Below are 27,610 nucleotides of genomic sequence, written 5' to 3'. Positions count from 1 at the left end.
ACCCAGCTCACTGATAAATTACTTCGGGCTTAGCTTTTATCTGAACCTGCCGTCTCCCCCCCAAAGTTGCAAATCCACCACAGATTAAGGAGTGGTAACGGTGGGATGTCTACCTCCTCCATGACCCACAAGCTCCAGGGAGACAGACTTCATCAGTCCTGTGCCATCTGCCTCTTCTCACACACACACTCACCCCAGCATCTCTGCATGAACCCGGGTTGCAGAACTAAGCCCATCACCCTGGACTAGTGGAAACAGCATGGAACCTCAAGCTGGCAAGTCCTTTTATTGGAAAAAGAGTAAAACAAAAGGTCTCCATTTTGCCTCTTCCCAACCTTCCCAACAGGATGTGCCAAGGTCAGACACCATGCCTGGCCATACCGCAGGCTAGGGAGGGCATAGGCTTCTGCCAGGAGTCTGGGGCTGCAGCTTGGGAAGAAGGGGTTCATTGCACCCAGGCTCATCAGGCTCAGGCTCCCTGAGGCTTCAGGGCCTTGGCCAGCCCTCTCCATCTCTCTGCATAGTCTCCTGATGTCACATGCTGCCGCTTTGGCCAGTAAAGAACCAGGCCCTTTCAAGCTCTAGGAAGCTACCCACAGTGGCTGGTGTTTCCTGTTTACCTCTAGCACCTCCTGTCCGCTGAGGTAGGCAGCCCATTTCTGTCCATATTCATGCCCCAGGATGCGCCACACACACACACACTGGCTCCCCCTGGGAGCCACAGCACCATTGGCTGGCCAGCCCTTCTTCTCTTGCAAGGCACATTTGCCTTGAATGTCTAGGGAGCCTCCCCGCAGGGCTTCAGGGCCCTGACACCTGGGCAGGCTGAATATGCAGCATCTGTGGCCCCGCTGTGTCATGGGGCCTGGGAGAAGGGCACCAAAGACCACCCAGATGTTGGCTCTGCTCTCCTAGGACCCCAGCCTTTCCTCCATTAGAATGTGCGCAATAGAGCCAGGGTGGAGGAAGGCCAGGAAGAAGAACCAAGCCAAAGCCCAGCCTTAGGACACTGACTGACAGGGCCAGGAAGAACTCACAGGGAGGCGCTGCAGACCATTGTGTGACAGGACAGGGCAGGACCTGGGAGTCATTAGCCCAGCGGCCAAAGAACACACAAAGTAACCTCTCTCTCCACACACACATGCTCATTACACATAAACATCCATACTCACACACCTGCACTTATGCACAAGCATACCTAACTTGCACACAGGTGTGCACACATACACTCATATTCCCACTCATTCACTCAGATAAACAGAGGTTCAAGCACACATGTGCACACACCCACTCACACTTGTGCAGTCACACACATACACTCACTCACACTCACACACTTGTAAATTCACATGTGCACATGCTTTCCCATCCATAAACTCACACACATACATTTGTGCACACAATGCAGGAATTGGCTCCAGTTCCGGAGTTCAAGCTCTGTCCAGCTGCATTCATCCACAGGGTTTTACCACATCCTAGTGGAACACCACCCCCCAGAGTCCCAAGCTGAACACCCATAACCAGCTCCTGGTGGGGTGCAAAGTCTCTGAGTTGGGTGCGTCTTGGCAAGGCTGAGAGGACTTTCTGCTCTGAGGGAAGGACAGGAAAGCCACAGCCTGAGGAGCAGCTGGATAGCTCCCAGGGCACCCATCTCCCCAGATCTCCAACGAGGAGGTGGGATCATTGACAAGCAGGAGCCTCATGGTGGCCTTGGGCCTTAGAAAGAGCCCAGGGCAGAGTCCAGGTAGACATGGGCTTTGACGGTGAAGGATCATGCAGGGTGGGAATTCTCCAGGTCCTCCTTGGAGTAGGGGAAAAAGGCAAAGAAGAGAGGGTTCATCTAAGCTGGGTCTCCCCCACCCTCAGACTTCCCTAGGAAAGCCTGGCTCTGGTGACCCGGACCAGCCCCATGGGAGGGAGAAAGGTCCAGGGTCAGAAAGAGGAAGATCCCGCCAAGGGGCAAAGGACTGGGGACACGGAACAGCGGGTCGTCACCCTCCCTCCCGCGCCACACGGTAGGGTGGGCCCAGAGAAAGACTCAGAAGCGGGTGCTCTGGTAACGCAGCCTCCGCAGATCTGCCAGCCCCTCGCTCCGGCCATACACCTCCCTGCGGGGACTCTCGGCCAGTCACCGGGCCCCCGCCCCGCCCCCGCCGGCGCTGCTGCTGCCGCTGCCGCTGCTGCTGCCGCTGCTGGAACTGCCGCTGCTGCACCGGTCCTCGTAGATGGAGATCTCGATCTGGGATGGTGGTTAAGGAGCTGCGCACACTTGGCTGTTAACTGGGAAAGGGGGTACAGACCCAGAATGAGGCCTGTGACCAGAGCCCCGCCACGCCCAATAGCAGAGGCCAGGAGGCCTGAAGTCCCTGTTGTAGGGTATTATTTTAAGGGGTGTTACCTTTGTTTATGTTGCATTTGCTTAACTCTGTGAAGCTGTGTGACTGTGCCTGTCTAAAACACCTGATGCTCTAATAAAGAGCTAAATGGCCAGTAGCGAGGCAGGAGAAAGGATGGGTGGGGCTGGCAGGCAGACAGGAGAAATCTGGGAAGTAGCCAAAGAAGGAGGACGACTTCAGGGACCACCAGCCACCCAGCTACACAGCCAGCCACAGAGTAAGAGTAAGATTTACAGAAGTAAGAGAACAGGAAAAGCCCAGAGGCAAACGGTAGCCGCGATAGTTTAAGATAAGGAAAGCTGGCTAGAAACTAAGCCAAGCTAAGGCCAGGCATTCATACGTAAGAATAAGCCTCCGTGTGTGATTTATTTGGGAGCTGGATGGTGGGCCCCCTAAAAGAATGAAAACAAACAAGTCCCAACTCTTCTCCAAGCCTCAGCTAACCTTTTCTGAGAGGACACGGGGCTGAATGCACAGTGAGGTCCCATGATGAATTTGGCCTTCCTCGAGATGCATTATGGGATTCCAAGGCACAGATGCACCGGGAAATGGAGTTACATACAAACACTTGGGTTTGCTGATCCCTACTGGCCCACTCAACTTAGGCCAGTTCCCTTACCTGCTAACCATCAATGATCACATCTTCAAACTGGGGGCCACTACAGAGCTTGGGACTACTGTATAAATTAAATGGGCTCTCTGAGTGCCAAGCACAAAAGAAGCGTGGAGAAACATGTTTCTAGGGGTGGTTTTCAGAACTCTTCTCTCAGCTTTATTATAAAATGCATTATTTTAACTATTCTACTTCTGTTGCTACTGAAAGGGGGCTGTTCACCTGAACAACTGTTCCAAGTGGGGGCAGCAGAACTATCATCCACTCCCTGCCCAGCCTTCCACTAAGACAGCCAGCCCAGAGGCGCATCCCCATCCTGGACCTCATCTTTCTCATCTGTGTTCAGTGGGTGGTGGGGTCAATATGGAATATTAAATGAGATTGTGGAAGGCTTGCAGATTCTTTGAGGACCAGACAGCATTGCAAGTTCAGAGAGCCTGAGCTGAAACCCTGCTGCTTAAAGCTAAGTGACAGCCAGCTCACCTTCAGTGTCCTGGTATACACAGGAGGGTAAGAAGGGCCCACCTCTTGGGGATGTGATGAAAATCACATGAGATTGTATTTTTCAAAGCCTTTATATGGTGGCTGGCCTATATTAAGCACTGATGGCATACAGTTCAATAAATACAAAGCCTGAAACTCACAAGTGGCCCCAATGACTAAAAGTGGAAGGGTCCCTATGACCAGCGATGTGTGGAATCCTTGAAGGCTCCGGGGAAGCTCCTGTTTCCTAGTAACATCCTCAAGGGGCCCAGTGGGTAGACAGCTCTGCATCCTCACACAGAAGAGCCTGGAAGGATACAACCCTCATCCCACGTTCCACAGGATCCGTGAGCAGGAGCCCTCGAGGAGCAAAGACCTTCTCGTTCTGCTCCTGGATGTATCGGGAAATCTTCTTGAGAACCTGGAGAAACAGGGGTCCATAAGGATGTCTGTGGCAAGGAGGCCGGGGGGGGGGGGGGGGGGGGAAGCACCACCTTCTCATAGTGGGTCTCCATGCAGAGGAAGATGAAGTAGGCTGTGGCACAGGCCAGGCAGCCCTCCAGGTAGGAGCTGCCCCCGATCTTCTCAGCCTCCGCGTAAAAACCATTGAGGGTCTTCACGGTCTCTTCAAAGAGCTGCCGCTCAATCTGGAGGGAGAGAGGCAGACTGTTAGCCTCCCCAAAGTGGGGACAATCCCAGGTGGGGCTGGGATAACATCGCTGGGGCCACATGAGTGGGAGGCGGTGAAATACTGGTACCCAGGCATGACCGAGAAGCGGCAGGCAGGGCAGAGCCCAGGAAGCAGGAGACCTGGAGTCCGTCCAGACTTGTCCGTGAACTAGAGGCGTGGCCCTGCACCAGGGGCTTGCCCGTGCTCTGTTGGTTTCCCATCTGTAGGATGGGAACAAGCATGGCTGTTGGCCTCCCTTGGGAACAGGAAACTCACCTTCCTCATGCTGTGACCCTTTAATACAATCTCCACGTTGTGGTGACCCCCCAGCCATAAAATTTCCGTTGCTACTTCCTAACTGTAATTTTGCTACTGTTGTGAGTCATACCGTTAATACCTGATATGCAGGATATCTGATATGTGACCCCTGTGAAAGGGTCGGTTGACCCCCCACACACAAAGGGGTCTCAACCCACAGGTTGAGAACCACTGTCGTAGATGTTTTACGCAGAAGCTCAGAGTAGTATTCTGGTGACATCGGCCTCCACTCTGATGGTTGTGCCAGACAGAGCTCAACAGCGAATTCCCACAAGCAGATTCTCCAGGTTTGGAGGGGGTTTCAGCTGCTTGCGACTGACAGTGGGAGCTCTGGAGAGCCCCACCTGGAGCACTTTTCCTCCCAGCTAAGAAGTCACTAGCCGGGCTGGAGAGATGGCTCAGAGGTTAAGAGCACTGGCTGTTCTTCCAGAGGTCCTGAGTTCAATTCCCAGCAACCACATGGTGGCTCACAACCATTTGTAATGAGATCTGGTGCCCTCTTCCTGCAGACATACATGCAGGCAGAACACTGTATACATAATAAATAATAAATCTTTAAAAAAAAAGACACTAGCCACCACAGCCCGCTGTGTGTGTGTGTGTGTGTGTGTGTGTGTGTGTGTGTGTGTGTGTGTGTGTACAGCCAGGAAGCTGGCCTGTAACCATAACAATAGGAAACACTAAGAACTCCATGCACCAGTCTTTTCACGAACTCTCATACAACCTCAAAAGCATTCTTATCACCCCCGGCTCTCTGACAGGTGAGGACTGCTCTGTGTTCCTGAGACCAAAGAGCCCTGAGGCCTCATCTCTGGCCTTCCTGCCCCTACCACTGCTAACTTCCTGTAAAGGACAGGCATGCTTACTTGAGAATGAGATGTTCATGGTTTTCCGAGAGTCCTTGGAGATTCAGTCAGCAAAGACCAGCCACGCCTCACCTTTCAAACCTCCTCAAATCAGCCTGGCCTACAACATAGACCAGCACTGGGTCTCTGATCCCAAACCAGCTCTAAGGCAGCCCATGGTAGGGACTGGACACCCTCAGAAACAGGGGCAGAGCACAACCCTTGGCTGACTACCTTAGATGCCACCAGCAGATGAAGAGGACTCCCTCCACCCTTTTTATATAAGACAGGAAAAAACAAGATGGAAAGCAGCCCCCCAGCTCTCCCTCTGGGTCGCTAAGCTTCCCTGACATAGCTCTGATCACACAGTCTCTACTTTCATCTGTACCGACTGGGGATGCATTTGCATCTGTCTTATAATCAGAGGCCAGTGGAAAAGCAGAGAAAGTGGGCACCTGGCTCTTCCAGTACTTTCTAATAACTTCAATGAGTCACTTCCTGCTTCCAGCCCTGAAAGACTCTTCTGCTTCTGAAGCTGCAATGTGTGTGTGGCGCAACCTAAGGATCTGGCTAAAACACGTTCGTATTTGGGAGCTCTCAGGTGGGCTTGGCACCTTGCATTGTGTCTGAGTTCCCAGGTGATGCTGACCCTGTCAGCCACAGGGCACGATTTTGAAACAAGGGCTTGGTGGGCATGCTCAGTGCTGGCTGCACAGTAACATCACTTGGGCAGTTTTTAAAGCCAACCTTGCACCCAAATCTCAGCCCCAAGAGGTGAGGCCTCAAATAGTCTGGGGTGGGGAGGGATAGGTCAGAACAGCAAATACTGCTGTCACCTTCCCCTACCCAAGTAGATGCCTTGTCTGGTCCCCCACTTCCCAATCCAATTACAAGTGGCCCCAATCCAGCCAAGAGTGGGAAGAGGCAAGCTACTGCCCAAGCAGGATCTAGGGACCGCTCAATTCCTGCTCACCTGAGAATTCCTCATTAAGAATTGAAGTTTGAACAATTATAATTAAAAATAATTTTTAGTTAACTTAAAAATTAATTTGCAAATTAAGATGTAAAACAATGCCAATGCCCAGGCCCTACTCCCAGAGATTCTGATTAATGTGCTTTAGGGTGCACTGAGATTTTTTTCTGCTCCTTAGAAAATTCTAGTGTGCAAGCCAAGGCTAAGGACAGCTGACAAGTAGAGATTCCTAAGCCACAGGCCAGCAACTGAGTCAGCAAGTCTGAGTGACACCCGATCTAAGCCACTAGGACTCGGGAATTTACATTTGTTTAACAAGTTTTCTAGAGACATTTCATGCAAGGGTAATTTGAGCTGCCGGACTGGAACAAGTCTGAGGTTTTGTGTTGTGTTTTGTTTTTCAGAGAATTTTCTCTATGGAAATGCAAGATGACCCTTCCATTTGAGGCAGCTAAGTCCTACATTTTGTGGTATTATGTGTCACATAAGACTGGTGGGAAAAAATAATTCTAAGAAGACCCCCCCCTCGGCCCCCTGGTGCCATCATGGAAGTAGAGCTCATGTTTAGATAAAGGTATCCTTACCCAACAGGTGCCCTTACCCGGCTATCCAGCTCCGGGGGGAATTTGGTCTGGAACTGACAGATGGTGCCATCACTGTAGTCTCTCTGGATAAAGACCTTAGTGGCCAGTGATGCGCTTCGCCGGAGCTCCTGAAGATTGTGAACCTGAGGAGATAGGCAGGAGGAACCATTATCTCACTGTACTGATACGGAGGGCTCTCCAGCATTCCTGAATCCTGGCGCACAGGGATGGGCTGGCCACACAGCCAGGCTCCAGGAGGAGCCTAGAGAAGCAGCCTCTGTGCAGTTTACACGAGAAGCTGCCTGAGGTCATCTCAACCAAAATGAGACCCTCAGAGCCGTCAATCACAGCAGCAACTCATTCTAACGAGAGAAACGAGGTGGAATGGCAGCTGGCCCTGTCCTTGGAGAACTCAGCACAGCACTGGCCAGCATGGAAACCTCAGGCCCTGCAAGTGGAGTTCACAAGAGACTAGAGACCCAGAGGGAGACTAGGGAGTGGGACATGAGGAAGAGAGGAAACCCTGATGTGTCCCTGAACTCCAAAGGAGACTGAGGTCCAGGCCAAGTTCTGAAAGGCCATGGAGCACCCCCAGTGGTTTTCTGACCCCAGTAAAAGGCCCAGGAATGGCTATTTCCCAAGAGACAACAGTACAAAGTGGACTGGGGCCAGAAGCTGAAGTAATGAATAGGCTTCCTTGATAGGAAGGAGTAGGGTGACTTGTCTCTCCATCCGCTCTGAAAACTTGACATTGACCTAGCACTTGAGGGGAGTGGGCTCCATTCCACAGAAGAACAAGGTCTCTTTCTTCTACCTCTCCAGCCTCAGTCACTCACGCTGGAGACAGACACCTCATTGGTGAAATACGACCAGCATTGGAGCCACATGGAGACCAGGCCCTGCAGGCAGAGTGAAGAAACAGCAGTTCATCCTGTGTAATTAAGCTGAATCCGTTCAGTCACTCTACTCCCATTTATTGAGTCCCTACTAGTGCCGGGCTCTCCAGATGCTGAGCAAAAGTCAGTCTATGGGCTCCAGGGAGGAAGACAAATAAGTGTGTAATGAATTGGACTGTGATGGATGGTTGAAACAAAGTCACATTTACCCAGAAATGCTTATTCACAAAGGCTTCCTGGAGACTGTACTGAGTCCTACAGGAAGGCTAGGGATTAGCAGTGGTAGGGGCTGACCGGAAGTAGAAAGGGGAGGAAAGGGTGACCCTGGGAAAGGGGGTAATGAAGACAGCAGAACATGATCTGCTCCAGTGGCCTGAGGCAGCGTTTAGCAAGACCTAAGCTGGTGTGCAGAACAGATACAGTCAGTGGGAATGAACATGTACTGCGGTCAGGGGTGAGATCACAAATGGGATGGGTCTCTGCCGACAGGAAGGATTGCAGGTGGAGACCCTAACGGCTGAGGGGAAGAGTAGAGAGGGGTTGTCAAGACAGAAGGAGTGGACGGTTGGTGTATCAAGGCCTGAGAAATGTAGCAATCAGAGAACATTACATGAGGCTCTCCTAAATTCAGGTAAACTTTGTAAGCAGGAGTTTTGATCTCAAAGTTTTGAGAATGAATTAAATAGCATGTAAGTGCTCCTCCAGTTTTAATATTCTTGATCCCACTAGCCAGGATCTTTGTTGAAAAATCCCCTTTTAGCTGGGTGTGGTGGCATACACCTTTAATCCCAGCACTCAGGAGGCAGAGGCAGGCGGATCTCAGTGGACTCAAGGCCAACCTGGTCTATAGAGCAAGTTCCAGGACAGTCAGAGCTGTTACATAGAGAAACCCTGTCCAGGGGTGGGGGTGGGGATGGGAGGGAATCCCCTTTTAATATCTACTAGAATCTTTTAGTAATTGTGAAAAAAATCAACATGCGCCGGGCGGTGGTGGCGCACGCCTTTAATCCCCGCACTCGGGAGGCAGAGCCAGGAGGATCTCTGTGAGTTCGAGGCCAGCCTGGGCTACCAAGTGAGTCCCAGGAAAGGCGCAAAGCTACGCAGAGAAACCCTGTCTCGAAAAACCAAAAAAAAAAAAAAAAAAAAAAAAAGAAAAAAATCAACATGCTTTGGTAATATAACTAAGTCTCTCATCAATGTCTCTGTTCCATCTGTTATGGTTTCACTACAATTCATTTTCACGAGTAAGGAAAATGAGGCTTCCTCTAAGGGTTGTGGCCTTCCCTGCCCTTCCAAAGGCAGCATACAAGAGCCAGCCTTGGATTCCTTCAGCTCTGGAAGGGTCATTCTAGCAGTTTTGCAGGAGTGGGTAGGCCTAAGGGACCGGCTGGAAGGAGATGATGAGGAGGTGGTGAGAAAGAGAACTGAAAGAAGACAGAGACAATGTTTCCACCATTCTGACCTGGACTTGGCTTCCAGCCACAGGCAACATCCTTTGTCTGAGCCTGCACACACACCTGTGCACACACACCTGTGTACACATCGATGTAGGCGGTACTATGAGCCATGACAGTGTGTCTCTTAGTGACTGGCTGTCTGATGACCAGCTATTTCTTCTTCCTCCTAGAAATACAACTAAATTCATTCCAAGGCTTCCTTGCAAGTTGTAGTGGCCACACGCTGAGCAGAGTGAATGGAATTGATGAATCTCCTATTTGACTCATACAGACCAGGAACGCCTCCCTTCTCCCAAAAGCAGAGGGGCCAGGCATTGCAGACAGTGGAACTGGAAAGGGCTGGGTCCCTGAATGGCCGCTCCGAGGACATCTACCTGCTGATTGGGAGCCCCCCATTCAGGACTTTACTGAGAAGGAAGTAACCTTCAATTATTAAGACAGCAGCCTTACAGTCTTGTGTAAGACAGACCTATTTCCTCTTGACTGATTCATTCAGTCTCAAGTCCCTGAAGTGGAAGAGGTCAGCACCCTCCCTAGCCACAGTGGGAGGTATCCTGAACCTAAGAGCCTGTCCTGGCTCCAGGTGACTAGGCACCTGCTTCCGTCCCTGGAGAACGTATGTGGGCAGTGGGAGCCACAGAGGAGCTCTGGCACAGTCGGTGAAGAGCAGGGTCTCCTGGTTCTCTCCATCTATAGTGGTTCCATATGAAGTACCGAGATGGCCTGCTGAGCACAGTGGCAGAGGCCTGATCCCGGGCCACATGACCCTTCTCAGGCCCCCATTTCTTCAAAGACACTAAACTGGAACCCCGTCATCATAACCCCTCACATCTCTGACTTCAAAGAAGCCTTATCAGCAATGGTGAACATAAACATTTCCAGAGGCAGAGCAGTCAGTGGGCTGGGTCGGGCCTGTGTCTAATAAGAGAGCTTGTGACCTGTGTCACAGAGCCAGCTGGCTATTGCCACTGAAAATGTACACCCAGGTACCTGGCACTTCTGATTTTTCAAGAGAAGCCACAAATCCAATTTTTTCTTAATATCAGGTATCCTGATTTCTAAATATTTCCAATGATTTTTTAAGCATGTGAGCACTAAGCAGGTTAAATAAGGCTCACCTACGAATAAAGACTTGACTCCTGCAGCTCCAGTTTGAAAATAAAGACAGAGGCCAGAGCCAGGTCCCAAACACTTACAGTCAGCTTTTTGGGGTTCTGGAAACAGGAAGGAGTTCTTACAGCAATGCCCAACACTCCCTGAGGCTGCAGATTCTGTGTCTCCCTCAGCAGTGCCCCCTTAGAATCTCCCCAGGGGAAGCTTAGATGGTTCTGAGAACTGAGCTATCCCTGGTATTTCAATATCCTCAGCCCTGCCCCTCTCTCCCATAGTCATTCCGCAGCCTGCTGACAGGTAAGGCCAAGACCAAGCTTCTTTCCTGAGGAGGAAACTCCGTGGTGAGATCTGTGGGTGCCATTTCCCACAGTGTGACAAGGAATGGAAGAATACCTAGAGATGCGACACAGCAGGTCACATAGTGTGTCTCCATACACCTGGCAGTCAGTCCTCCAGGCTGGGCTTGTACAGAGCAATCACTGGAATGCAATGAGCTCCTGGGCCTGGTATGCCCAAGACAAACAGGAGGTCCCAGCTGGTCCACAGATCCAGCCTCACTTAAAACCATCTCATTCCATAAGGTACAGGTGAGGCACAGCTCACGAATCATGGGATCCATATGATAACCAACACTGGGCTGGGCTGTAGTGGAGACGCGCAGATCATGAGTCACACTGGCAGCCAGGTAGGACCTGAAGGTGGAAAACTGGGCACAGGGCCACCCTTCTTCTCAGCCTACTACACTCAAGCTCAGGCCAGTGACTCAGAGATCAGACCTCCAAATACCCTGCCTGGGTAATGTACGTAATCATCTCTGAAGCACCAAAACCCACTTTGAGAAGCCCCTCCAACGAAAGGCACTTCCCAGCTGTTCTTCATCATTTAGACTGTTTCCCAGGCAGACCCATATTTGCCAAGGTCTGCTGCCCAAGAGATGGGCTCGGGAAAGCTCTCCAGATGAGGTCAGGGTCTCATTCAGGAACCTTTCTCCCTCCTCTGTGTTCCTCACACACACCCCTCCCCAGTGCTAACTTCTAAATGGAAATCAGGAAGCCATTTCCCTCTCCCCCTTCTCTCTCCTTTTTTTCCTCTCCTCTCTCTTCCTGTCTTCTTTTCCCCTGTAGCTCAGCTCTTTCTTCAGAATGCTAAGGAAATGGCCATGGGAACTTGGAGTGAGGTTTTCCTTCCCCTAACAGGTTTTTCCTGGTACTCTCAATCCAATCCTAATAGTAAAAACTAGCCTAGGGGGATGACTCACCCTGGCCCAGACACCCAACATCCTGTGCCCTGGCAGAACCTGAGTTTCTTCCCTCAGCACTGCTAGCAGAGTCCAGTGGAGGCTGAGCTGTGAGGTTGAAAATGTTTCCCGCCCATCCTAGACATTCTTCTGTCCCTCTGTCCTCAAGATGACCAGCTAGGCCTGCCAGGGAACCTGAGTGCCTCTAGCTCAGTGGTTCTCAACCTTCCTAAGGCTACAACCCTTTAACACAGTTCCTCATGCTGTGGTGACTCCCAACCATACAATTATTTCTGTTGCCACTTCATAACTGTAATTTTGCTACTGTTATGAATCACAATGCAAATATCTGACATTTCCAATGGTCTTAAAGGGGTCATGACCCACATGTTGAGAACCATTGCTCTAGCTCTTCCTGACATACCTTTCCTAACTCAAAGCCCCACTCAAGACCCCTAGCATTCTCCTCTAGTAAGCATCACACTGGCTAATTGGACACACCATCCTGGTTGCAAAGGAACAAAGATAGTGGTCATGGAGGCAAGATGTGTTATTGTCTTAGCACTGCAGTTGCATCATCTGTAAAATGGGATGATGAAGCCTCCTTTGACTCCTTCACCAGACTGAAGCAGGCTTCCAAGCCTCAGTTGTCTCATCTGCTAATTGCAGATAATAACACTATCCTGGTCCACTTCACAGAGCTGCTCAAACCCTCAAAGGCATTCTGTGGGCCACGGTGCCGTATCCACAGAGGCATTATGAGCAGAGCCTCTCCCAGGGGAGAGTCATCAAGCCTACCAACAGCTTCCTGGAAACCTGGCCTCAGCCAGGAGGTGTGAGCCTGTGGGCAGAATGTGTGGGCCACAGCAGACCTGTAGAGAAGAGACACTATGACAGCCGGGCCTGTCGGGATCCATCAGATCACACTAGCAACCGCTGCCGCAGTCTGGCAGGCCTATCTGGAAGGTGACCAGCTCCTTGGCTCCTCTGGGCTCTTCTCCATCTCTGTGGTGCTCCTGAAGTGCTCTGCATTCCTCTAGAAGGCAGACTTGCCTGCACATGGGGTTCTGGGAGGGCATGAGTCCCTCCTAGCTAACCTGTATAATAGCAGAAGGCAAACAATGCCAAGCAGCATCAGGAGATGCTGTGGGATAATGGCCACAGCACTTGGTACTGATGTCATGCCACTCACCAGGAAGCCCAGAGGCACTGCACGGAATCATTCACAGGCCCTTGCTTTCCTCCTTGGCAGTATTCCAGCTAGGTTGGAAATAGGGAGACACCACAAAAGAAGACAGCAGCAGAACTGGGGAGTCCCAGTGTGCTGTGTTACACTCCAAAAATTCAAAGACAGAAACTTTCAGCTCTGCTCTTAGCATGCTGTGTGAGTACCAAACCAATCCTTTTTTCCATACATCAGCTTTATCATGTATAAAGAGCTCACATCTCCAGCACAAATGGGGGCAGGGGGGGAGCCTCTAGGGGTAGAGACAAAAATCCTGATTTCTTAAGCACTGTGACAAGATTATGCCCTTAGCTAACAGGTCCCTTGGTCCATAGGCACACTGTGAAGAAGGCAGCCTCTCCCCACACACAGGCAATGTGGGCACTCTGGGACCAGCAACTCAGGCAGAGAAGGAGAGCAAGGGATGATGATTCTCAAAAGTGGGGGCTGGTGCAGGAAGTTCTTAAAACCAACCCTTTGGGTTCTGGGCCCGAGGATGTCTTTGTCCAAGCCCTCCTCCTCCTAAGGAAATGCAGATGTAGAGGAAGGTCTGTCTTCCTTAGCCAAGCATTTTGGGTTAGAAGCAGGATACTGCACCGCATAGCAACAGCAGCAGTAGGCCACCTCCCCTCCCCTTACACAGGCGTGCAGGGATCTCCAACCCTCCAGAGAATCAGAACCCTGTGTCAGGAGAAGGGGAAATCCCAGCCTAGGCTGGGACCTGGTGCTATTGGTAACAAGTGGACTCTCCAGGGCTCAGGGTGGCATGGACAAGATTGACATGCCGGAAATGCGGGGACCACTACCCAAAGCCCTGCTCTTCTGAAGCCCTGCCACTTCATACCTGCCCCCCACAAACCTGAGGAAACACCCCCTACCCCCACCCGCCCCCGCCTTCTCCTTGCGCCCAGTTTGCCCCTAGTGGGCATTCCTGCAGCATTGCCTGCGGGCTAAGGTGCTGGCCCCTACCTCAGTGGCCATCTTCAGAGCGTGCTGACCACTCCTAGGTGGCCTCAGGGCTGGCCCAGGGGGGCTGTCCGCGGTGCTGACTCGGAGAGCTGGTGGGCTGGCCGAGGCCCGCAAGGGCCTGGGTGCTGTCCGCGGTGCTGATGAGATCGCCGAAGCCCGAGACGAGCTCCTGCGAACGGCAGGGTCCCGGAGAGAGGGTCTGTGCTGTCCACGGTGCTGATGCGGGAGCCGGGCCGGGGAGGCGAGGCCGCGCCCGAGGCTCCTCACCGCCCGATCGCCTGCTGCCAGGGCTCCTGCAAGCAATGCCCGGTTTATCTTTGACAGCGGCAGCAGCGGCGGGTACGGGGGCGGCGGGGGAAGGAGGGGCCAGTGCCTCGGCGGGCGGGGAGGGGGAAGCCGAGGCCCCCAGACTCCGGCACCCGCCGGAGAGGAGCCCCGCCCGCGGCCACCCGCTCCGCTCCCGCCCCGCCCCGTCCCGACCCCGCCCAGCGCCCCGCCTCTCCCTGCCTGCCCTCCCCCTGCAGAAGAGCCTAGAGCTCTGCGCAAGCTATCACCGCCTCCCGGGACTTCCAGAGGCGGAGAAGAGAGGCTGGACTCTGCCGCAAGGCACTCCAGTCTGCAGGAACGGACGTCCCGACCGGCGTCCCCAAACACCTACAACATCAGACTCTAACCCCTCCCCCACCCTGCCCCTGGCCGCCTCTTCTTTTTTTTCCTCTCTCTTTCCTCTGCCCCCCCCCTCCTTTTTCTAGCCTGATTTATCTCTATGCACTCTCCAAGCACCACCCGGCCTTACGCGGACATTTCTCTCCTCTCTTTTCTGCTCTCCACTTCCTAGAACCGCATTAGCTAGAAGAAGATGCTGTAGATCACAGACAGTCTTTTTTTTTTTTTTAATATTTGCACATATTTCATTCCCAGCTTTGCCCTGGAGTCCCTTCTTTCAAGGAGCTCTAGATGGAAACCAGCCTGTCTTTATGCTCCTCCTGGCCTTCGGCTCCACACCCTACTCTTCTCTGTCCCCCCTGAAATCCCAGAGTTTACACACACTCTCCCAATACCACCACCACCAGTCAGAAACCACAAGCAGAGAGCCAAACTGGTGTGCCCACTGTCCAAGGGGGCAATCTGACATCAGGCCTTCCAGTCAACTGGCTTATCTACTTCATAAGGAGAAAGGAAGCCCCAGAGCGGAGGCCCTTGAACATACCCATAATACCCCCAGGTCTGTCTGAGGGGAGCTGGGTACCGTTCTCCACAGCATGGCTGCTACAGGTCAGCAGCGGCAGCCACACACATGGGGGAGATGGGACAGCCAGAAGACCCGATTCCAGTGCAGGGAGCGACTAGTGCATTGACCCTCACTAGCCTACAGCTAGGGTCCTTTCTTTTTCCTTCACAATTTTATTTTAAAATTTCCAAACACACAGGAGAGGTTGAGGAGGGGAATGTCACAAACTATACTATCTAACTGCTTCCACGATTGTTATTTTTTTTTACCATGTTTGATTTGTTTCACTGATGAAAATAGAAGTAATCTAACTAGATTATTAGAAATCAATAAGTTCTACAGTTTTATCCTTAAGTATTTCCGCATTCATCCCCTCAGACTAAGAACACTTTCCTAAACCAGGTGTGATGGTGTATGCCTTTAATCTCAGCACTCAGGGGGCTAAGGCAGGCAGGGACACATGAGATCTTGTCTCAAAAAAAAAAAAAAAATAACACTCTCCTAACTAATCACAATATCATTATCATCTCTTTTAAAATTCCATAGTAACCCTCTTATTTTAGAGTAGTTTGTTGCCCCAAAGACATATTAATAGCAATTCCTCCAGAACTTTCTATTTTTAATAACAAACATTTAGGGATCTCTTACTGTGTGCCAGATGATATGTTCCACACTGCATATATATTTTGTAAACCCCACAACCACTGTGAGTTAAATGTTCTTTTTAAATTTTTTAAGTCTTTCTCTGGGTATCTGGGTATCTCTCTATCTCTGTCTCTGTGTGTGTGTGTGTGTGTGTGTGTGTGTGTGTGTGTGTGTGTGTGTGTGTGTGTGTTGTTGTTGTTGTTGTTGTTGTTGAATTGTGTTGGGAGTACCAATATAAGGATGCCACGGAGCCTGTAAGGAGGTCAGAGGACAACCTGGATTGTCAATCTTCACCTTCCTTCCACAGGGTTGTTTGTTTGCCATCACAAACACCAGACTAGCTGGCCCATCTCACCATAGGAACACTGTGGTTCCAGGCATGCCACATCTGGCTTTTTTACACAGATTTTGGAGATTTGAACTCAGTTCTTCGCACTTGCATAGCAAAAGCTTTACCCACTGAGCCGTCTCCCCAGCCCCATTTCCATATTACAGTCATCTTTTTATTATTCCAACTCCACAAAGGAAGAGGCGGAATAAGATGCCCAAGGTCTCCTATGAGAAGGATTTAGACAAAGGCAGTCAAGCTCTAGAGGCCATGTGTGGCTTGTCCCCTAACTACACTGCCTCGTTTGCTGGCAGAGGTCCAACATCTCCAACGGCCAATTTTCCATAAGAGCACATTGGGTCTCTGAGGATAAGTGACATGCCAAAAACAACTAAAGGCAGATATTCTGGTCTACTTCACAACTCCAAAAGTGTTTTGGCATTAATGTGCAAACAGGAACTACCTGCAAATCCCGTGATGATCACTGCTAACAAGTGAGCCCATCCAGTGGTCTCCATGACCTCACTGTCCCTCTCACTTGACTTCATATTAATTTGACAATCATCTGAAAATCACCCTGTCCACCCAGTGGCTAGAAGGAAGCCATTCAACGAATCCACCCATCCATTATATCTTTGGGGATACAGCAATGACTAAATACAGACTGTTCTTACTTGCAACATATGAGAAAATAAGTTCAATTCAGACTTGTGATCATTGCTAGAATGTAAAGTGAGCTGTGATTAGGACCTGGTGACAGGCAGAGATTATTTCTGAAGGAATACTCAGGGGAAAACTTTCTTCATAAGGTCAAATTTGGGCAGAGGTCTGCAAGGAGAGAGAGAAATAGACATACAAATACCTAGGAAAGAGTAATGAGGCAGAAAGGGCAGAGTTCAAGAGCCCTGAAAAGGACTGGGCCTAAGGTGCCTAAAAAATAGCTCCATGGGGTAGGGGAGGCTGGGGAGAGAGGGGGTCTGTGGTTGGTATGTAAGATGAATAAAAAATGTCTTAATAAAGGAAAAATAGCTCAGAACTAGTATCCATAGAACAGAGAGCAAGAGAAAGGAAGATGGGGATTTTTTAAGTGGGAAGTAACCAGGTTTTTTAGGACCTTACAGGCCTTACTAAGAACTTTGGATCATGGTCAAGAGAGTGAGATAACAATTTGTAGAGACATGACATTATTGAAGTTTTTATGTTGTGTTTCAGATGATGGGGTTGTAGGAGAGGCAAGTTTGAAAGCATTCAGACCAATTGAACTAGTTCAGGCAAGGGGCAGAGAGAGACAAATTAGAGTACAGCGTGACACTGCAGGCAGTGAGGAATATTCTAGACACAGCGGGAAGGTAATGCGTGACAGTGTGAGAGGAGTTTTACAGGCATGATCTGAATGAGTCCACAGTTACCCCAATGTTGAGATCTGAGACACCCAGAAGAGAAGCGCCTCCTTAGACTGAAGAGGTAGAGTGGAAAGTAGGACCTGAGTAGGCCCTGAAGATACGGGGTGCAGTTTGAATTGTGTTTGGCTGAATTAGGTCTGAAGTTTGATGTACATAGTGTAGACTGGGTTGAGAAGACGTTTAGGAGTTGGGGGGGGGGTAAAAGAGATAAAACTTCTAGACCTATCCAGACCCAAATAAGGATTAAAACCAAAGGACTAGCCAGGCATGGTGGTGCACACCTTTAATCCCAGCACTTAGGAGGTAGAGGCAGGTGGATCTCTGTAAGTTCAAAGCCAGCCTTGCCTACATAGTGAGTTTCATGACAGCCAGAGCTGTATAACAGAGAGAACTTGACTCAATCCCTCCCTCCTCTCCCCTGCAGAAACAATAGACTACATAAGTTCATTTAAGGAAGAGGTATAGCCAGAAAAGTCGTCAAGATCTAATCCTGAGTTGACCACGTCTAGACTAGAAGATAGAAAAGACTAAAAAGAGGTAGCCAAGTCCAAGACCCAAGAGAATGACACCCTGGATCCCAGCAGAGAGGCTGGGAAGGAAGCCTTACTCATGCTACCCAATGTTGCTCCCACTGGACCTAAAACAAGCAGTGAGGGATGACCATTGGCTGGCAGCAGAGAAGTCACTGGTGGCCTTGCGAAGGACCATCAGTGGGATAGGGTGTGCTCCTGATTAGAGTGAGTTTGGGAGTTAGAACGGAGGAGAAGTAACAGCCTTGAGAGTAGCATGGTTGTCTGAGAGAAGCCGAGGAAGATTCTTTCTGAAGATGCAGACACTAGGTCTTGATGGGCACTGACCGGAAGTCAGGTGGAGAGGGAAACACCAAGGGTTCAGAGAGGAGCAGGCGATTTCAGAAACAAACCTTTTTTTTCTTTTTTAAATACAAGCTCTCACTATATATCCTGGCCAGGCCATTCTATCTAGACCAAGCTGGCCTTGAACTCACAAAGATCATCCTTCCTCTGCCTCCAGAGTACCAAGATTAAAGACATGATAAGCCACTACACTTGGCTGGATCAACCTCACGGAGGTCCACGGAGAGTGGAATGTAGGGATGACACAGAGGGCGTGACTGTAGGGAACAGCCAGTTTTCTACCATTGGTGGTGAGGGAACTCGACCACACGTGCAAGCTGATCTGATGTCATACTGTGAAGAAAGACAAATACGATTCCAAGCTCCACCTCAACCAACCAGAGTCCTAACTGACCTCAACAAGTCCATTCAGCCTACAAGTGTATAGAGAGCTTGATGGCACCAAGTATGATGTTGCCTCTTTCCCGAGAGTCTTTCCAGCTACGCTGTATGATGTAAAACCTGAACTCCAAGGCCTTGAGGTCATCTATGCGAGCACAGAGGGTCCCTTTCAATGTCTAGCTTTATTGACAAGAAGAGACCTTACCAGCCTCAGCCCACTTTTCTGCATTGCCTCCAGGGTAGTTACAACAACCTTGATGAATAGTGAGAAGAGAGCCCCACGCTGTGCTGACTCAGGTTAGGGTAACACACTATAGGATGGAATGTTCCCACACCCCAGTCATCTGGGCTGAGGCCTTGAGATTTAATCTGACTAATCGTTATTATCCAGATGCCTTGAGACAGGCCAGTCCCGTGCAGGAGCCCAGGTCTTTGATGTTTTTGTCATAAATTAATGAGTTCACCCACAAAATAACATCAAAGACAATCTACTAACTAATTCACTGTTATCATCTTCCAATCTGTGGCTGCGTTGGAAAGTCTCCAAAAGGAGGAGCGTGGCCAGAAAGAGAAACCAACTGAAAGATCTGGAGGGAGATGAGAGGAAAAGTAAGTCCTGCCAAGAAGACGGCAGAGGAGGGGGAAAGCCTGGCAAACCCCGGGGAGGGGGAGAAAGGGGAGGGGAGATGGGGCCTGGGAGGGGAAAGCCTGGCAAACCCCGGGGAGGGGGAGAAAGGGGAGGGGAGATGGGGCCTGGGAGGGGAAAGCCTGGCAAACCCCGGGGAGGGGGAGAAAGGGGAGGGGAGATGGGGCCTGGGAGGGGAAAGCCTGGCAAACCCCGGGGAGGGGGAGAAAGGGGAGGGGAGATGGGGCCTGGGAGGGAAACCATCGCGTGAGCGCTTGAGGGGAAATTGTGGCCCGCAAAGTCTTAAGTGGTGTCATTGGGCAGAAGCACCGGAGACTGGGAGGAAGTGTGTGGTAGGAATCAGGGTCTCCGGAGCCAGGTTGCACGGGACAGCAGCCTCTGCCTCTGTTAGCTACTGTGAGGTCACGTGATCATTCTCCCTCCCAGCTAGAAACCACCAAGTACAGGAAGTTTCCTCTAGACCTTACCTGACTTCCAAACCAAGCCTTTGAGAAGAAAACGGGGAAAGATTTATGTGGATGCCCCGCGGGATGTCAGTGATGCTTCTTCCCGGCCCAGCAGGACTTCCTAAAGCACAGAAAAGATACACGATCAATCGCCAGTTCACCCAGTCAGCAGATGAAACATTTACTACCCACCAGCCGGAAAGAAGACCATGGGGTGTTCCCACCCCTACACAAGCACCGTGCCAGGGATGTGGTTTTGAATATGATTTTCCCCTCTAAAATGCATGGTGAGGGGCTGGAGGGACGGCTCAATGGGTAAGGCACTTGCTGTGTGAGCTGAGGACCTGCGTTCAGAATCCGCATTAAAAGCCAGGCATGGCTGCACGCACCTGTAGCTACAGCATTGGGGTGGAGAGAAGGAACAGAGACAGAGAATCACTGGGGCTTGCTAGCCACAAGTGTAGAGGAAAAAACAATGAGTCCAGATCCAGTAAAACACCCAGTCTCAAGGGAATAAGGTAGACAAACACAGTATGTGCATATATATGCCTATACACCTATACATACACGTGTACACACATACATAAAATGCACACACACCAAAAAGTATGCTGACGTTTAATCCCCATTATATTAAGAAGGCCAAGTGAGACCTTTAAGAGGTTATCAAGGCCCATGCACTTAATGAAGAAATGGATTAGTGATCTAGTAGGTTATCTTAAGAGTGGATCTGCAGAGCTGGAGTGGTGGCTCAACTCCAGAAGACCCAGGTTCAAGTCTCAACACCCACATGGCAGCTCATAACTGTTTGAACTCCAGTTTCAAGGGCTCTGACACTCTCACACAGACATACATGCAGGCAAAACACCAATGCACATGGAACAAAAATAAATAAATTATTTTTAAAAAAAAGAGTGGATCTGCCATAAAGCCAGGCAAACCAGGTCTTTCCACCTTCCCTATTTCTTACTACATGATACTCTGTGCCACAAGACCTTGCCAACAAGGACTCTGACCTCACCCTAGAACCGTGTTCCAAAGTGAGCATCATTTCTCTGTAACTTGCCCAGTCTGTGGTGTGTCAGTAGCAGCAGAAAACAAACTAGGAAGACAAGGATGGTTACACATCTTCAATCCTAGCACATGAGAGGTTGGGGGCGGGGGCGGGAGTTCAAGGCCAGCCTTGGTACATACCAAGCCTAACCTGGTCTACAAGAGACCCTGCTGCAAACAAAGACTGAGATAAGCAAGGTCTATGAAGAATACTAGCATGAAGACATAGCCCAGAGAGGTGGATGGAGCCCATAAAGGTCTATGGAATTTCAACGGTTCCTTCAAGGACTGGTATCAGACTTCCAGACAGCGCAGAAGCTAAGATACTGCTTCCACAGTACCTGGGCACTCAGAGCCTCTAGAACTGCAGACTGAATGAAGCAGCAGCCAGGCAGAGACAAGGGCAACTGTAAAGTCCCCAGAAACATGAATGAGGGGACTGCCCTAAAAATAGTGCCAGAGGAGGCAGCCCATGACACATGTCTGCAAGCAGAGTCACCGGGAGGTGACTAAGCCAAAGTGTGGCTGCCTCCTTTTCTGCCCCCCTCCTCCTCCAGGAAGTAGAGTGGGAGGGAAAGGTCTCCAGGTAGAGTTCACAGCCGTCAGAGGGAAATGCAGAAACTAGGGAAACACCAGAAAACTATTGGCCAAGACATCTGCCCGTCGTCACAGCAGTCACGGTACCGGAGGCTGTGGGAGCCACCTCGGGAGGTTCCTGGAGGAGAGTCAGTCATGAACGATTGACTGACTCCAGGGTCGTCTGTCCGTCCACATCAAGTACACTGGCAGCCAACTCAGCAATCACTCCAAACCCCAGGCACTGGGAGAGACTGTGAGTGGACGAAGGGCATGATCTCAGAAGTAAAGGATGGGCACAAAGGGTAAAGGGGGCTTTGAAGACATTGGTAATTATGAGAACCAACAGGGACCATGCAGTTCAAACCAATTTCAACTGAAGAACCCTTTGTTCAAACACAGTCTCACCGGAAAGATCTATGAAAAAATGGAAGAGGTGGATTTGGATACAGAGAGATAGAGACTCATTTGCTCTCCTACCTCCCCACCCCCACCCCCTCATCCCTACTAAAGCTGCCAAGGTACCGCTCCCCACCAAGGCTCTGCAGAATAGTCCATTTCAAATCATTGACGTAACACAAGCCTACCACTTTAACAAGCCAGATGTACAAGCCAGGCAGTGGCGGTGAACACCTTTCATCCTAGCACTGGGGAGGCAGAGGCAGGCAGATCTCTGAGTTCGAGGCCAGCCTGGTCTACAGAGTAAATTCCAGGACAGCCAAGGCTACACAGAGAAAGCCTGTCTTGGAAAAAAAAAAAAGAAAATCCAGACTGCCGAAGGCTTTATGAGGAAAGGTAAGAGGTCCTGCCCACACTGCCTCACATCTTCCACCCTTTACCAGAAGAAATGGCTGTTTCATTCATTCAGGGATTTCTGCTTTAAATTCTTCCAATACTCATCTCTAAGTTACCAGGTGACAGACTCATGATGCTACTTCTTTGTGTGTTAACTTTGTGAACCCCCCACCCCACCCCACCCCGTTTTCTGCAGAAGAGAACAGGGTTCCCGCTGCATAGACAGGAAGGGAGATGATGTCCTAACCTCCCATGTCAGCTCGCACTCTCACCTTGTAGCCATGTGTCAAAGTCTGCCAATCCAAAGCCACAGACAGAGCTTTCTGACCCCTGTCATATGGTTTTGGAATTCCTAGCCATTGACCAGGTCATAAGGAAGGGCCCGCACTGGAACATCTTCGCAGCATTCCAATGTTCCACCAGCCAGCATCCATTCTCTGCTTCACATGCATCATCACTCCTTCTTCGGCCCTGTCTTCCTTCTCCATGGCTTCCATCACAAAAAAACTGTCACCTCTCTTCATCCAGGCTTTGGTGAAAGTTCCAAGTCAGATCCAGTTAGTGTTATGTGGTCCACATACAAGATGAGAGAGAGAGAGAGAGAGAGAGAGAGAGAGAGAGAGAGAGAGAGAGAGAGAGAGAGAGAGAGAAGAAAGAGGGAGAGAGAGAGAGAGAGAAAGAAAGAAAGAAAGAAAGAAAGGAAGGAAGGAAGGAAGGAAGGAAGGAAGGAAGGAAGGAAGGAAGGAAGGAAGGAAGGAAGGAAGAAAGAAAGAAAGAAAGAAAAAGTCCTGTGATTCTTCAAGACTAAGGTTTAGTGCAAGAACATGGGAGAAACTCAGGTGTTCCTGCTACAGCTGATGCCGTGAAAATGGGTCATTCAGAGTAGAATGTAAACAGAACAGTAAGAGGGGCTGGCTATTGAATGATGGGCACATGGATGTCTCTGTGTGAGCTGCGACTTTGCTGCCCACTAGCTAGATGGCCATTGGCAATCAGTTAACCTCTACAAGCCCAGCTTCACTTAGCTAATGTGGACACAATGTTCCCTAAGTCACAGGAGCTCCATCGGGAACAAGTAAGTCACAGGAGCTCTGGGAAGAGCCAGCTTCAGCACATGGCCTGTAGCAGGTTTTCAGCAAAGGAAGACGAAGGTGAGGAATAAGGAGACAGTGATGGACAGCTGGACCCTGAGCCTAGGACTATGGCAGAAGCCCAGAGATAAGTCCCTCAGGAAGGCGGATAAACAGTGTAAGGTCTCAAGGGAAGTTCAAGAGCAACTGAATTGGCAGGAATTAATCGTGAAGTCTAGAGAGAGAGCAGCTAGGAGGAGCAGAGGGAGCAGATGAACAGAATAACAGGGAAGGAGAGAGGGAGAGATCAAAGGAGGAACTCCACGAGTCAGGGCATTCAGGCTGCAAATAGATTGTCCTATTAACACCATTTGCAGAGCAGACGTTTAACTAACATAAGTCTGGAGGGTGGTGCTTCCAAAATTAGCCCAGTGGCTCACCAGTGTCCCCGAGAACCCAGGATTTTTCCATCCTTTCTCTACCAAATCCTGAGCAATTGGCTTCTCGAACTCAGAGTTGCAATCCAGCTGCTGCTGTGCCAGACACCACGACTGACAAGCATCTGCAGTGGGAAGGAAGAGCACAATTCCTCTTTTCAGGGACTGAATCTCTCCCAGGAACCTCCTCTCAGACATTGCTTGTTTCATTGCCCATGTCTAGTATCAATGAAGCCAGGACACACTATCAAACTCCAGAACGGGAAGGAGACAAGGAGAAGAGGGTTGAAAACATTCCCACTGGGTATGCGACCAACACCATCTGCCATGCTATTTGGGTCTGAAATGTGGGAACCATCACACTGAAGATGGTGGGGAAGGAGTGGGATCCCAAAGGAGCCAGAGAGGGCCCATGCTGGAGGGAAGAGCGGGTTGTGTCTTTCTGGGCTGTGAGCAAGAAAGTGAGTCTAGAAAAAAGATTCTGAAAATCATGCTTGTGTCACTTAAAAGAGGAGAAAGGTCCTTTCACAGCTGAGCCCTCTCTCCAGCTCAAGGAAACAGATTCTGAAGAGAAGGCAGTGCCTTTTCACCTCAGCAATGCCAGAAAGGAGACCAGGCATGGTGGCTCACGCCTGTAATCAGGAAGGAGACAGCCGATGGTGAGTTCCAAGCCAACCCGGGCTACATAGGGAGACCCCACTCAACAAAACAAAACCATAGGGAGACCCCACTCAACAAAACAAAACCATAGGGAGACCCCACTCAACAAAACAAAACCATAGGGAGACCCCACTCAACAAAACAAAACCATAGGGAGACCCCACTCAACAAAACAAAATAAAACCAAACCAAAACCCACAAGGTGGTTGCTTCGGGAAGCACCGTGAGCCACGCCCTCTGGATCAACAATTTGGGACACACAAGGCAGACTCTGGGAAGCAACGGGGACATTTTCGTTCCATTGGCTGATGGGAACATCAGTTGCCTCAGTCATTTTGGAAATCAAGTCCATGGCCCAAATTCCCCTTCTAGATTCACAGCCTTGCATATGTGTGTCCAGTTATAGATGGGAATATTCACAGAGACACCCTGTAAGAGAATAACAAAGCTGGAAACAACCAAAATATCCTGAGACTGTAGTGTGACTAGTGAAGTCCTGGGGATCACAGCACAGCAGGAGCAGCATGCACCGCATTAATTCCGGAAGACACCGTTCAGAAGAGGCGAACTGCGGCAGAGTTTATCCAGCATGGTTATTTATATAAAGTTCCACAACACGCAAAAGCTAAAAGAATATGCTACTTAGATAAAAAAAAAAAAATTAGCCTGAATGTAAAACTACCAATGAGAGGAAAACCACACTCATGTACCCCAGATTCAATAAAATGATTAAACTTGGGGACCCATTATGGGATAATCCTTTTGTACACTGTAAAGATGTGTCTTTGCCAAGGCACCTTCTGACTTGGTTTAATAAAAGAGCTGACTGGCAGGTAGCTAGGCAGGAGATTGAGGTGGAACAATAAGACACAGGGGATGCTGGGAGAAGAAGGCTAGAGTCTCGGGAGTCTCGAGAGATTCAGAAAGAAGCAAGATGAACATGCTGTGTTGAAAGAAGGTACAGCCACATGGCAGAGGGTAGATTAAAAAAATACAGGTTAATTTAAAATATAAGAGTTAGCTAGTAACCCGCCTGAGCTATTGGCCGAGCATTTATAATTAATAATAAGTCTCTGAATGGTTATTGGGGAGCAGCTTTGAAGACACAGAGAAACTCCACCTACATGGACAAGCATCCTGAGGACTCCAGATAAGGAGGGAGCGTTTTCCCTTTAAGCCAAATGTAGATGCACAGGCTTTTGTTGCATTTTTATTCCTTGTAGATTGCATAGCCCAGACATATCCTTTGTACTCTTGGAAAAATTAATTACAATAATTAAAAGAAAAAACATAGAACATCAAGGTGGGATGAGGACGGGCGCGGCCTGTTTTGAGGGCACGAACGCTTCCCACGGCAACACCATCTAGAATCTTCAGAGCCCAGAAGCTGCAGGACCAGGCTGGCTGAAGTCTGACCAGTTCTGCCTGGTGTCAGGTAGACTGAGTGAGCTCCACATTTAAGGGAAGGAGAAATAGAGGACGGAGACAGAGCCAGGATGTCTAGATGCTTCTTTTTGGGGAGTTAGAGGAGAGAATAAGGAAAAAGACCCTGAATCTCTTCCTAGAGGACTTGCCCTGAGCCAGGCTTGGCCATTTCAGTAGCTTCCTGTTTAGTTCAGAAATGGGTACTGATACCTCCATTCCAACAAAGAGAAGGCTAGAGCTGAATCAAATAGCTCACTCATGTCTCAGGCAGTGAGCCCCCAACCTCAACTCAAGCCCAATGACCTTCACCCAGCCCATCCAATAGACTCTCCTACCCAGGGCTTTGTACATCCTTCCCCTATGCCAGAAACCCCAGGTCTTTTCCTGGAGTGTCTTGCCCACCTCCAGGTCTCAGCTTTAGTGTCACTTTCCGGGAGGCCTTGGCCAATCTGCTTCACTCAGGGCCCTCTCTTGCCCTCCCTCCTTGAACTCTGCCCCTTCCCTCCCGCCTCCCCCCCCCCCCAGCTCTGGCTTTAACTGCCCACATTCCTAAATTGTTCAGATTGAATTCCCCATAAGCTCTTCGCTCCTGACGAGAGCATCACATACTGGAACATCCCACACTAGAGCGTCACATAGCTCTAGTCAGCCACATGGCAAGTGCTGATGAACTTTCTGGAATGAATAAAAGGCTGAACTCAGCTGGCAAAAGACATCCAAGATGAAGACAGGTGAACAGATTCCACCCATGTCCCAGCTCAGAGCCTCTGCCCACCTCTTCCATGCCTAGTCGGGCACATAGCCCTCTCTACCTTCAGACTGGTATCCAGACATCCATGAAAAGAGGAAGTAAGGCCTTCCCAACAGCCCTGGTGTTGACAGGTCATGGCTCCCCGCAGTGGGCACATGCATTCCACCCCCACTCCTAATGAGATCTTTCCATTACTTTCTTGGCAGCCACTGTTACAGAAAGATACCCCAAATTGGAGGATGTTCAGAGATGAACTATCTGAAACAATGTGTGGACAAGGGGGTTGGAATAATTACAGCAGATGAAAAGACCCACACTCTGGCCTCTGCCAACTTAAATGGGATCAGATAATTGCATCCAAGGTCTTCAAGGGTGTGAAGCCCTCAGAGGGAGAGGATGCACTGGGGATGACGTGGAGCATAGAATTATACAAAATGGAACAAAATGAATCCCCGGGAATTTTAGGCTTAGTGGTAGGAACCATTTCCTCCCAGGAAAGCTCTGAGGTTGGGCACAGTTCTAACGGAAGGAGTGGGTACCACCCTGGTGGCATTTAAACCCATTGTGAGCCAGATCTAGAGACTGAACATATGGCTGCCTCCTTTGAGAAGGCTAGGGCCAAGTGTTGGCCAGAAGTAATCTGGTGGTGGGGTAGTATGGTGGTCATTCGAACAGGCTTTCAGTCAGAGACCTGATTCCTGTCCCAGCTGCCAGCTTTCTGGCATGTGGCCATGAGGTCTCAGGAGCCTGGGACCTCAAGTTCTGCATCTGGGAAATGGTGATAGCACTAATGCTATAAAGTAAATGGAGGCGGTAATGCAACGACCTATATTGGCTCTTGTCAGAGGGCCGGGTAAGCGGAAAACACACTGAGTCTTGATTCTGGACCCCAAACAGAGACACATATTGGATTTTGTTGGGATACCATCTACATTAGGATGGAGACAGAGCTGATCCATAGAATCCTGGGGTTTCAATAGACTCTGGGGTGCCATTTCCTACCACAACCGTGCGGGAACCAAGCTTGGAGTGGGTGGCAGTCCAGTGAGCCTGCGGTGTTGTGAGAACCCTGAGGTAGAAGGCTGAGCAGGAAAGCCTGGCCTGGCAGG

At 50.1% G+C, this 27,610-nt stretch overlaps 1 protein-coding gene and 1 long non-coding RNA gene across 5 annotated transcripts; one reads left to right on the top strand and one right to left on the bottom strand.

Annotated features, from left to right (window-relative positions):
- Positions 1-1,421: 1,421 nt before the first annotated feature.
- On the bottom strand, positions 1,422-22,552 carry Golga7b (golgin A7 family member B). 4 transcript variants are annotated; one of them, XM_016008781.3, is made up of 7 exons: positions 22,431-22,552; positions 19,756-19,855; positions 13,780-14,072; positions 6,900-7,025; positions 3,987-4,139; positions 3,812-3,913; positions 1,422-2,239 (listed from the first exon to the last, which is right to left on the bottom strand). In XM_016008781.3, the coding sequence occupies exons 3-7, from the start codon at positions 13,789-13,791 to the stop codon at positions 2,129-2,131; spliced, it is 504 nt and encodes a 167-aa protein (XP_015864267.1). In that variant the 5' UTR covers positions 13,792-14,072; positions 19,756-19,855; positions 22,431-22,552; the 3' UTR covers positions 1,422-2,128. The 4 variants fall into 4 exon arrangements, with proteins under 4 accessions (XP_015864267.1, XP_076419240.1, XP_006990535.1 ...); XM_076563125.1 differs by lacking the exon at positions 22,431-22,552 and adding an exon at positions 22,203-22,224; XM_006990473.4 differs by lacking the exons at positions 19,756-19,855; positions 22,431-22,552 and having other exon boundaries at positions 13,780-14,228.
- A 1,329-nt stretch (positions 22,553-23,881) lies between these two features.
- On the top strand, positions 23,882-24,865 carry LOC143271151 (uncharacterized). Its single transcript, XR_013048357.1, has 3 exons — positions 23,882-23,969; positions 24,214-24,324; positions 24,726-24,865. It is a non-coding gene; the product is annotated as an uncharacterized LOC143271151 (long non-coding RNA).
- Positions 24,866-27,610: the final 2,745 nt, after the last annotated feature.

Source organism: Peromyscus maniculatus, chromosome 1, assembly GCF_049852395.1.
Source record: "Peromyscus maniculatus bairdii isolate BWxNUB_F1_BW_parent chromosome 1, HU_Pman_BW_mat_3.1, whole genome shotgun sequence".
NCBI classification, from domain to species: Eukaryota; Metazoa; Chordata; class Mammalia; order Rodentia; family Cricetidae; genus Peromyscus; species Peromyscus maniculatus.
This window is presented reverse-complemented; position numbering and strand designations above follow the sequence as displayed.